At 44.1% G+C, this 13,179-nt stretch overlaps 1 protein-coding gene across 2 annotated transcripts in view; it reads right to left on the reverse strand.

Moving 5' to 3' along the window:
• nid1a (nidogen 1a) overlaps positions 1 to 2,244 on the reverse strand; it is a 114,713-nt gene extending 112,469 nt beyond the window's left edge. Inside the window, exon 1 of one of the 2 annotated variants that reach the window (XM_084322194.1) lies at positions 1,926 to 2,244. In XM_084322194.1, the coding sequence (XP_084178320.1) occupies positions 1,926 to 2,159 (234 nt within the window). In that variant the 5' untranslated portion in view covers positions 2,160 to 2,244. The remainder of the gene's footprint in view (positions 1 to 1,925) is intronic. The other variant, XM_084322195.1, reaches the window with a different exon arrangement.
• Between the last annotated feature and the right edge of the window lie 10,935 nt (positions 2,245 to 13,179).

Genomic DNA, 13,179 nt, shown 5'->3' on the forward strand with positions numbered 1-13,179 from the left:
AATTACTACACATTCTGCCAGCATATCCACAATTAGAAGAACACAAGGATACAGCGATTCTGTTTTGAAAGGGAGAATCGCACACACAGGATAAAGAGCCATTTGTCTGCACAACACAATAGTGTAGCTTCTTTGAGCCAAGTGTGTTGCGATTGCTCTGTAAACAAAGTCACTTAAGCACTGTACAGTAACTGCACCCAGGCGCGCTCAAGATCTCCGTTTAGGCGCGTTAAAGTGGGTGGAATAATTCTATTATTTATTGCAACAACGTTGTTTCCCCAGCACACATTCTTCAGTTGTTAACGGGGGGGGGGGGGTCATCAAGTAAGTAAGTAAGGCAGGCGAGAGACACAGAGTGAACCAGCGCGGAGAGAGAGAGAGGGCTGTGTTGCAAGACGAGAAATATTATGAACGTATTTCGTATAGCCTCTTCAATTGGGACATAATAATAATAACATATCTCTGCTGAGCCTTTCTGATATTGTGGCGAACCATCACTAATCTGGGAAAACACAGCCGGATTGTTATGGCTATACCACTACCAGACTGTGGTATCTAAGTTAGTCACTACATCTTCACTCAGGACAAAAACATCATCCTCTGAAAACTCACAGCTAACTCAATTGATCTCCATTTCTTTCCCTTTTCATTATGAGCATATGCTGTCCTCCCTCATGTTGTGTTAGGAATTGGCACCAGCCGCACCACTGACCGTTGTTAGCGGGTCAATGTTGACCCGCGGTCTAACTCAGTTCTCCTGACCACTAAAAAGAAAGGAGTATCACTCAATATAGTTAATACTACATCCTAACTAACATTATATGCATTCATAACCATATAATCCCATTGTAATTTGATTTTATGGCCCCCGAGACAGACACATCATGTCCCTTATTTTTAAGATGAAAATGAGGTTGTTCAATCATAATATACTAAATGTGGAAACGCATAGATAATAATGTTTTCTGACTATAATAGAACAATATTAGAAAGTTTAGTATATTTATTATTATTTTATTTATTTATATTTAGTATTTTTATAGTATAGTTTCACCTTGCCGGGTCAAGAATGACCCTAACACCACAGTCGTATACCTTTTTTTCTGCAGATACCTTCAGAATTTTCAAAATGGTGAAACATAGTTTTGCTGTGCTTATGTGGAGGATATCATAAAGCCTTGTTCTAATAAAATCAACTACATGGTAGTTATTACATATTTTATAACCTTGAAACGGGTCGCTGGAAAGTAGACCCTAACACCACATAAGGGTTAAGACAAAGTATTGATGGAAATCACAAAGCTAAGCTATGCTAAGGTCAAAGTATAGGCTACGCACACAGTAGACACTTGGAACCCTGTCCTGCTGTCCTGAGGCAACATAACAGTAACACATGTTGGCGTGAAAGTGGTCACACTCCACACATGGGTATAGTAGTATTTGGGTCAGAATCCAATCCATGAGTGTGGATAGTTGGGGGTGGTTTGCAAAACAAGGTCCCCTCAGTACGTTGGCCCTTGGTCAATAGTAAAATGATAACCCCTACCCCCCCCCCCCCCCCCACACACCCCCACCCCGGGGGGAATCTCAGTGGCCAGGCATGCATTCCACAAAAAGCCCATGGGACCAATAGATAAACATCCAGTCTCGCCAATTACCCGAAAGTACAAGAACTCCCATGGGTGCGTTCTTTTTTTGCAATTGCGAAATTTCATTTCAAAACGAGCGAACATTTATAAAAAAAATAATTAAAAATAAAATAAAAAGAGAAACAGCCCCCTTGCGTTTATTAGGGTACGTCTCATGATCCTATATATTATATGCGCGCAATTGCGCACATTGGACATAGATCTACACACCAGCTTTAATAGAGGCTACACAGTAGGTTTATAGGTATAGTTTTGGGGTGATGATGATGAACTTACATAGATGGTGTTGAAGTTGCCATCGTAAAACAGGACTGGCTGGTCCAGAGTCAGTCTGTGCGTCTGGTCGCTCCCTGGCCTCAGCAGCGCGTCCCTGGCGCTCGGTCCGAACGGGAACAGTCCCCCCCGGTCCACGCCGTGTACCGGCGGCGGCGACACCACCAGGAGTCCCGTGATAATAAGGGCCACACAGACGAGCAGCCTGCTGCAACCTTGCCTGCTCTGCCAACCCATTGTCGCGGTGTTCTGGAGAGAGAGAGACCGAGGTGGTGTCTGTCTCAGAGCCAGGTGAAGGGAGAGTGACGCGCTCCCCAACTCTACCAGCAGAGAGATAGTTTCGCCGGAGCCCTGACAGGGGCGTGGGGGAGTTTAAAAGGGGCGTCGGAGCTTTTTGCTAGAATAGAGTTTGATTGATTGATTGAAAAGTTTATTAACAGATTGCAGAATGGGTACAGTACAGTACAGCTCAATACATACAATTGTTAAGGGGATGCAGACCAGAGAAAGACTTTCGTCTTGTTTACATCAGGGTCCCCCATTTTCAATTCATCATAACATATATGACATACATGACATACAGATAGACAGAGTGAGATGAGATTCCTAGGAGGGGGGGGGGTTTGATTGATTAATTGAAAATGTTATTAACAGATTGCAGAATGGGTACAATATACAGTATACGGCTCAATACACACCATTGTTAAGGGGATGCAGACCAGGTCAAAATCCAAATCCATCTTCTATCTATTCTAGACGGTTGCTTCTAGACAGATAGGCCTGTTTGAGTTGTTTTGATTGGCACAGTAAAACGTATAGTGTATCATGTTTGATTGATTGTGATTGGTTGAACACTTTATTAACAGATTGCAGAATGGGTACAATATACAGTATACGGCTCAATACACACAACTGTTAAAAGGGGATGCAGACCAGAGAAAGACTTTCGTCTTGTTTACATCAGGGTCCCCCATTTTCAATTCATAATGACATTTATGACGTACACAACATACAGATATACAGATATATATATCATGACATTTATGACATACATGACATACAGATGTTACATTTGTGACATACAAGATGTGCAAATATACAGTACTGTTAAACAGAGATCCTAACAGAAAATATATACATAGAGGGGGAGGAAACTGTACATTAGGAGGGTGTGTGTGTGGGGGGGGGGGGGGGGGGGTTGGACATTTACGGGGGCCAGTGTTGGCATTGGTATAACTGGAAGAGGGCTTTCGAGTTACAAGTTTTGTTTTTATTTGTCACATAAGGTACATTACAGTGGAATACTTGGTTCTGTATGAGCCCCCTGAGAATGTGTTTCATACAGTAAAAAAGTTAAAAGAATAAAGGCCAAACATTATACAAAATATACAATATACAAACTAAAGTAACAAAAATGTTACTGATGTACAAAAAGGCAAACCTTTTAAAATGCAAAAATGCAAATATTTCACAGTAAAGAAATGTCCAAACCAAATATTATAAATATAACCATGTATTTTAAATCTTTTCACAACCTCCCCAAATCATCTTATGACTATATAGGTTAAGGTTATAGTTTGAGAACCACTGTTAAAGGCCATTACCATCAGGTCCCGTTACAATTCTGGCTGCGGATGTAAAGTTTGCACTACCCTGATCTGAGAGTGCGGGGTTTCTCCCAACAGGCCAGGTCGACCACCTGAGGTATAGTGTGCCTTGCGACCAGGGGTGTAAACTAAAGTACTTGAATAATTGTACTTTGTTACAATACTTAAGTACTGTTTTTGGGGATTTGTACTTTACTCAACTATTATTAGGTTTGTATACTTGTACTTTTACTCAATTACATTTCAGAGAAAAAAAACATATACTTTTTACTCCTTACATTTAAAATGCAGAGCTACAAAGTACAAATCTTGCAGGTCCAACTATTTTAATTAGTATAATTGTATAATTATTTGTTTCTCTGGCCGAACTAACGTTAACGTTATTAATCCTGCGGCCGCGCTTTATTTAAAAACAGCCAATCAAATCCCCATCAAGGGAAAATGAACCCGCCCATACCCATGCTGATTGGTCCTTGTGCAAGACTAGAAGCGGGGATATTTGATTAAACACCTGCTATAGAATAGAATAGACTTTTAATTGTCTTTGCACACAAGTATACAACGAAATTTCAGGGGAGCTCCCACAGACCGTAGTACAACATACATGTAACACATAACACTGTACATAAAACAGAATATTTTAAATAATAAAGTGCATGATGAGCCGTAAAAACATAACATTATCAAGTCCAGGTAAAGTGCATGGTGCACGTGAGGGGACAGTCAATGATAATTTAACAGTCTGACTGCTTGGGGGGAAAAGCTGTTAATAAATCTTGAACTCTTGGCATGTATGGACCGGTATCTCCTCCCTGAGGGAAGGAGCTGAACGAGGTGATGTGCTGCCGGGTGAGACTGGTCCTTGATGATACACTTGGAGCGGTGGAGGCAGCGGGAGGTGAAGACGGAGGTGATGTTTGGTAGAGGAGGAGTCCCGATGATCCTGCCTGCCGCCTTCACCACCCTCTGTAGAGCCTCTTGCTCTGCCTTTGTGCAGCTGGAGAACCACACAGACACACCGTAGGTCAGCACACTCTCAACCGCACGATGATAGAAGTTGACAAGGAGCGCAGAAGACTAGACAGTCAGTACTTTTTGAGTACATAAGTACATTTAAAAGTAGAAACTTTTTGACTTTTACTCGAGTGTGTTTTTAGCCAGATACTCTGACTTTTACCTGAGTACGATTTTGAGACGGTACCCCATACTTTCACTTCAGTATCATTTCTGGGTACTTCTTGTTCTATATATATCTATGCTTCTTACACCCCTGCTTGCGACCTGGCCTAGATGTTGACATGATAAAACAACAGCACCCGGTACTACTTCTGAGTCAAAAAGAGAAGGTAAATGGTGCATTTTATATATAGCAGCTTTTATCCAAAGCACTTTACAATTTTGTGCCTCACATTCACCCCTTCACTCCAACCTGCTCATCGGGAGCAATTAGGGTTTAAGTGTCTTGCTCAAGGGACACTTTGAAACACACTGCCCGGGAGGAGCGGGAATCGAACCGGGACCCTTCCGACTACCAGACGCCTGCTCTACCTCCTGAGCCGCTGTCGGCCCCACTGAGAAGGCTCGCTCGCGTGGTCGTGTTCCTCCTCTCAGATCTTTAGGGGTGCATTCTTGTGGTCTGATAGAATAAGTATTTAGTCATTCTGTCACGTTTAAGCCATTGAGACGATATGCCATTTGGAAGAATCGATAAATCGTGACAAAATTATCGATAAATATCGATTTTTTTAATAATTATTTTGCATGTACAATTTTTTTAAAATAAAATAAAAGTTTAAAATACCTTTTTCTTAAAAAAGAAAAATATATATTATTTAACGTTAGTTTGTGTGTGTGTGTGTGTGTCAGTGTCACGTCACGTGCACTCACTAGTCTTTGCGATGCTGTAGTTGGCCCACACGCACGCACGCACGCATGCACGCACACACGCACGCACGCACGCACACACGCACACACACACACACACACACAAACTAACGTTAAATTATATATATATTTTTTCTTTTTTAAGAAAAAAGTATTTTAAACTTTTATTTACTGTATTTACTTATAAGTGACGCTACTTAGCGATTTCACGCGGTTATTGATAATTATCGATAGATCGATGAGTGGTCTTAGCCTTAGTCACCACTGGGCCTGTGTTGGGAGAGTGTTGGGTCGTGACTGTGCCTAACAGCAGTAGGCCTACGGGGGGAATCCCTGGCCATTAGTGAGATAGTCATTTATTTCCACCCCTAATTAGGAGATCTGGATAAATGCCAAACCAGGGTTAGCAGTAACCAAACTCCAGAGTGTATTCTGGAAACATAATACGATACAATAGTATTGTAGTCTCCATCATCATGGAAATTCACATTGTCAGGCCAGGACAGTAACAACATAATCATCACACATATACTAACTAAATACTATAACCTGTCTTTTACTATTATGCACTTTGCTACTAAGGAATCTACTTTGCCTATACTACTACCTACTATGCTAATATGTCTATACTACTACCTACTATGCTAATATGTCTATACTACTACCTACTATGCTAATATGTCTATACTACTACCTACTATGCTAATATGTCTATACTACTACCTACTATGCTAATATGTCTATACTACTACCTACTATGCTAATATGTCTATACTACAATCTACTATGCTAATATGTCTATACTACTACCTACTATGCTAATATGTGTTTACTACTACCTACTATGCTAATATGTATTTACTACTACCTACTGTACTATGCTAATATGTCTATACTACTATCTACTATGCTAATATGTCTTTACTACTACCTACTGTACTATGCTAATATGTCTATACTACTACCTACTGTACTATGCTAATATGTCTATAATACTACCTACTATGCTAATATGTCTATAATACTACCTACTATGCTAATATGTCTATATTACTACCTACTATGCTAATATGTCTATACTACTACGCACTCAAGGAAATATTGTACTTTTTACTCCACTACATTTATCTGAACCCATCAGTTACTAGTTACTTTGAAGAAAAAGATTTAGCATAGAAAACATGGCAAAGATGTAATATGAAGATTATACACTTTCACATTTGAAGCCTGTCAACTTCAAGAGGACGTAATCAGAGCAGCATAACTGGACCACACACCACTTTAACATAACCTTTAATCAGAGCAGCATAACTGGACCACACACCACTTTAACATAACCTTTAATCAGAGCAGCATAACTGGACCACATACCACTTTAACATAACCTTTAATCAGAGCAGCATAACTGGACCACACACCACTTTAACATAACCTTTAATCAGAGCAGCATAACTGGACCACACACCACTTTAACATAACCTTTAATCAGAGCAGCATAACTGGACCACATACCACTTTAACACAACCTTTAATCAGAGCAGCATAACTGGACCACATACCACTTTAACATAACCTTTAATCAGAGCAGCATAACTGGACCACATACCACTTTAACACAACCTTTAATCAGAGCAGCATAACTGGACCACATACCACTTTAACATAACCTTTAATCAGAGCAGCATAACTGGACCACATACCACTTTAACATAACCTTTAATCAGAGCAGCATAACTGGACCACATACCACTTTAACATAACCTTTAATCAGAGCAGCATAACTGGACCACATACCACTTTAACATAACATTTAATCAGAGCAGCATAACTGGACCACATACCACTTTAACATAACCTTTAATCAGAGCAGCATAACTGGACCACATACCACTTTAACATAACCTTTCATCAGAGCAGCATAACTGGACCACATACCACTTTAACATAACCTTTAATCAGAGCAGCATAACTGGACCACATACCACTTTAACATAACCTTTAATCAGAGCAGCATAACTGGACCACACACCACTTTAACATAACCTTTAATCAGAGCAGCACAACTGGACCACATACCACTTTAACATAACATTTAATCAGAGCAGCATAACTGGACCACATACCACTTTAACATAACCTTTAATCAGAGCAGCACAACTGAACCACATACCACTTTAACATAACATTTAATCAGAGCAGCATCACTGGACCACATACCACTTTAACATCACCTTTAATCAGAGCAGCATAACTGGACCACATACCACTTTAACATAACCTTTAATCAGAGCAGCATAACTGGACCACATACCACTTTAACATAACATTTAATCAGAGCAGCATAACTGGACCACATACCACTTTAACATAACCTTTAATCAGAGCAGCATAACTGGACCACATACCACTTTAACATAACCTTTAATCAGAGCAGCATAACTGGACCACATACCACTTTAACATAACCTTTAATCAGAGCAGCATAACTGGACCACATACCACTTTAACATAACCACATACCACTTTAACATAACCTTTAATCAGAGCAGCATAACTGGACCACACACCACTTTAACATAACCTTTAATCAGAGCAGCATAACTGGACCACACACCACTTTAACATAACCTTCAATCAGAGCAGCATAACTGGACCACACACCACTTTAACATGACATATAGAGGTCAATAGATCGAGGATGGAATGCTCCCAAGCACTGGAATACACAAACATGTAGAATGCATACTTGTACTTTAGATACTTAAGTACATTCAATATCAAATATGTCTCTACTTTTACTTAAGTGGAACTTGAATGGATGACTTTTACTTTTACCAGAGTACTCATTTATCTGGGTATTTCCACGTTTACTCAAAGGAACCGTGTACTTCTTCCACCTCTGACAGTAGGTTGACCCTTTGTCGCGTGGCAGTGAAAGGGTTAACCTTTCGGTATTGTCGCAGTGGAACGGCTTAACCCTTTGGTAGTGTGGTAGTGAGTGAAAGGGCTGAAGTGAGTCACAGGTTTGAACCCGGACGTGTACTGGAACACACGGACAATGCCGTAGTTGTGGTCTGTGTTTGCGGACGTCTGGCGCCGTGCCACGAGGCCACCGTGACCCGCGGGCATCAAAGGACAGACCGGTTGTGGGGCGCAGAGCCTCCCGTGCACCACTTTGACCAAAGCCTTCCTTCCAAAGCCTTCCTCCACATGAATTTATTTCCTATTGCTAGGTTTTAGTGAGTTTTTCCTTACCTTCTTTTACCTTTTACCTTTTACCTTTTTCCTTACCTATGTCTGGGAGTGTTGCATTTATTTATCTTACATGCATTTATTTTAAATTTGTTTGGACTTTATGGTGTTTTTTGTTTTGTTCTTGATTTATTATGATGTTTCTTCTTGACTTGTTTAAAGAAGACGTGTTCGGCCCCATGGGGACATTAACGTGTGTTGTCGGGCCTTACAGATACATTTGATTTGATTTGATTTGAGTTATAAAAGGGAAAGGATGGGGCGTCCCGCGCACCACTTTAACCAAAGCACTATAAAGATGAAAGGATGGGGCCTCCCGCGCACCACTTTAACCAAAGCGCTATAAAGATGAAAGGATGGGGCCCCCCCGCGCACCACTTTAACCAAAGCGCTATAAAGATGAAAGGATGGGGCGTCCCGCGCACCACTTTAACCAAAGCGCTATAAAGATGAAAGGATGGGGCGTCCCGTGCACCACTTTAACCAAAGCGCTATAAAGATGAAAGGATGGGGCGTCCTGTGCACCACTTTAACCAAAGCGCTATAAAGATGAAAGGATGGGGCCTCCCGTGCACCACTTTAACCAAAGCGCTATAAAGATGAAAGGATGGGGCGTCCCGCGCACCACTTTAACCAAAGCGCTATAAAGATGAAAGGATGGGGCGTCCCGCGCACCACTTTAACCAAAGCGCTATAAAGATGAAAGGATGGGGCGTCCCGTGCACCACTTTAACCAAAGCGCTATAAAGATGAAAGGATGGGGCGTCCTGTGCACCACTTTAACCAAAGCGCTATAAAGATGAAAGGATGGGGCCTCCCGTGCACCACTTTAACCAAAGCGCTATAAAGATGAAAGGATGGGGCGTCCCGCGCACCACTTTAACCAAAGCGCTATAAAGATGAAAGGATGGGGCGTCCCGCGCACCACTTTAACCAAAGCGCTATAAAGATGAAAGGATGGGGCGTCCCGCGCACCACTTTAACCAAAGCGCTATAAAGGGGAAAGGATGGGGCGTCCCGCGCACCACTTTAACCAAAGCGCTATAAAGATGAAAGGATGGGGCGTCCCGCGCACCACTTTAACCAAAGCGCTATAAAGATGAAAGGATGGGGCGTCCCGCGCACCACTTTAACCAAAGCGCTATAAAGATGAAAGGATGGGGCCCCCCGCGCACCACTTTAACCAAAGCGCTATAAAGATGAAAGGATGGGGCGTCCCGCGCACCACTTTAACCAAAGCGCTATAAAGATGAAAGGATGGGGCGTCCCGCGCACCACTTTAACCAAAGCGCTATAAAGATGAAAGGATGGGGCGTACCGCGCACCACTTTAACCAAAGCGCTATAAAGGGGAAAGGATGGGGCGTCCCGCGCACCACTTTAACCAAAGCACTATAAAGATGAAAGGATGGGGCCTCCCGCGCACCACTTTAACCAAAGCACTATAAAGATGAAAGGATGGGGCGTCCCGTGCACCACTTTAACCAAAGCGCTATAAAGGGGAAAGGATGGGGCGTCCCGCGCACCACTTTAACCAAAGCGCTATAAAGATGAAAGGATGGGGCGTCCCGTGCACCACTTTAACCAAAGCGCTATAAAGATGAAAGGATGGGGCCTCCTGTGCACCACTTTAACCAAAGCGCTATAAAGATGAAAGGATGGGGCCTCCCGCGCACCACTTTAACCAAAGCGCTATAAAGATGAAAGGATGGGGCGTCCTGTGCACCACTTTAACCAAAGCGCTATAAAGATGAAAGGATGGGGCCTCCCGCGCACCACTTTAACCAAAGCGCTATAAAGGGGAAAGGATGGGGCGTCCCGCGCACCACTTTAACCAAAGCGCTATAAAGATGAAAGGATGGGGCCTCCCGCGCACCACTTTAACCAAAGCACTATAAAGGGGAAAGGATGGGGCCTCCCGCGCACCACTTTAACCAAAGCGCTATAAAGATGAAAGGATGGGGCGTCCCGCGCACCACTTTAACCAAAGCACTATAAAGATGAAAGGATGGGGCGTCCCGCGCACCACTTTAACCAAAGCGCTATAAAGATGAAAGGATGGGGCGTCCCGTGCACCACTTTAACCAAAGCACTATAAAGATGAAATGATGGGGCGCCCCGCGCACCACTTTAACCAAAGCGCTATAAAGATGAAAGGATGGGGCGTCCCGTGCACCACTTTAACCAAAGCGCTATAAAGATGAAAGGATGGGGCCTCCCGCGCACCACTTTAACCAAAGCGCTATAAAGATGAAAGGATGGGGCCTCCCGCGCACCACTTTAACCAAAGCACTATAAAGATGAAATGATGGGGCGCCCCGCGCACCACTTTAACCAAAGCACTATAAAGATGAAATGATGGGGCGCCCCGCGCACCACTTTAACCAAAGCGCTATAAAGATGAAAGGATGGGGCGTCCCGTGCACCACTTTAACCAAAGCGCTATAAAGATGAAAGGATGGGGCCTCCCGCGCACCACTTTAACCAAAGCGCTATAAAGATGAAAGGATGGGGCCTCCCGCGCACCACTTTAACCAAAGCGATATAAAGATGAAAGGATGGGGCCTCCCGTGCACCACTTTAACCAAAGCGCTATAAAGATGAAAGGATGGGGCCTCCCGTGCACCACTTTAACCAAAGCGCTATAAAGATGAAAGGATGGGGCCTCCCGCGCACCACTTTAACCAAAGCACTATAAAGGGGAAAGGATGGGGCGTCCCGCGCACCACTTTAACCAAAGCACTATAAAGATGAAAGGATGGGGCCTCCCGTGCACCACTTTAACCAAAGCGCTATAAAGATGAAAGGATGGGGCCTCCCGCGCACCACTTTAACCAAAGCGCTATAAAGGGGAAAGGATGGGGCCTCCCGCGCACCACTTTAACCAACGCGCTATAAAGGGGAAATGTTGGGGCCCCCCGCGCACCACTTTAACCAAAGCGCTATAAAGATGAAAGGATGGGGCCTCCCGCGCACCACTTTAACCAAAGCGCTATAAAGATGAAAGGATGGGGCGTCCCGTGCACCACTTTAACCAAAGCACTATAAAGATGAAAGGATGGGGCCTCCCGCGCACCACTTTAACCAAAGTGCTATAAAGATGAAAGGATGGGGCCTCCCGTGCACCACTTTAACCAAAGCGCTATAAAGATGAAAGGATGGGGCGTCCCGTGCACCACTTTAACCAAAGCGCTATAAAGATGAAAGGATGGGGCGTCCCGCGCACCACTTTAACCAAAGCGCTATAAAGATGAAAGGATGGGGCCTCCCGCGCACCACTTTAACCGAAGCGCTATAAAGATGAAAGGATGGGGCGTCCCGCGCACCACTTTAACCAAAGCACTATAAAGATGAAAGGATGGGGCGTCCCGCGCACCACTTTAACCGAAGCGCTATAAAGATGAAAGGATGGGGCCCCCGCGCACCACTTTAACCGAAGCGCTATAAAGATGAAAGGATGGGGCGTCCCGCGCACCACTTTAACCAAAGCACTATAAAGATGAAAGGATGGGCCCCCCCGCGCACCACTTTAACCAAAGCGCTATAAAGATGAAAGGATGGGGCCTCCCGCGCACCACTTTAACCAAAGCGCTATAAAGATGAAAGGATGGGGCCTCCCGCGCACCACTTTAACCAAAGCACTATAAAGATGAAAGGATGGGGCCCCCCGCGCACCACTTTAACCAAAGCGCTATAAAGATGAAAGGATGGGGCGTCCCGCGCACCACTTTAACCAAAGCGCTATAAAGATGAAAGGATGGGGCCTCCCGCGCACCACTTTAACCAAAGTGCTATAAAGGGGAAAGGATGGGCCCCCCCGCGCACCACTTTAACCAAAGCACTATAAAGATGAAAGGATGGGGCCCCCCGCGCACCACTTTAACCAACGCGCTATAAAGATGAAAGGATGGGGCCCCCCGCGCACCACTTTAACCAAAGCGCTATAAAGATGAAAGGATGGGGCGCCCCGCGCACCACTTTAACCAAAGCACTATAAAGATGAAAGGATGGGGCCCCCCGCGCACCACTTTAACCAAAGCGCTATAAAGATGAAAGGATGGGGCCTCCCGCGCACCACTTTAACCAAAGTGCTATAAAGATGAAAGGATGGGGCGCCCCGCGCACCACTTTAACCAAAGCGCTATAAAGATGAAAGGATGGGGCCTCCCGCGCACCACTTTAACCAAAGTGCTATAAAGATGAAAGGATGGGCCCCCCCGCGCACCACTTTAACCAAAGTGCTATAAAGATGAAAGGATGGGGCCTCCCGCGCACCACTTTAACCAAAGCACTATAAAGATGAAAGGATGGGGCGTCCCGCGCACCACTTTAACCAAAGCGCTATAAAGATGAAAGGATGGGGCCTCCCGCGCACCACTTTAACCAAAGTGCTATAAAGGGGAAAGGATGGGCCCCCCCGCGCACCACTTTAACCAAAGCACTATAAAGATGAAAGGATGGGGCCCCCCGCGCACCACTTTAACCAACGCGCTATAAAGATGAAAGGATGGGGCC

Source organism: Notolepis coatsorum, assembly GCF_963971535.1.
Source record: "Notolepis coatsorum genome assembly, chromosome: 9".
In the NCBI taxonomy this organism is placed as follows: Eukaryota; Metazoa; Chordata; class Actinopteri; order Aulopiformes; family Paralepididae; genus Notolepis; species Notolepis coatsorum.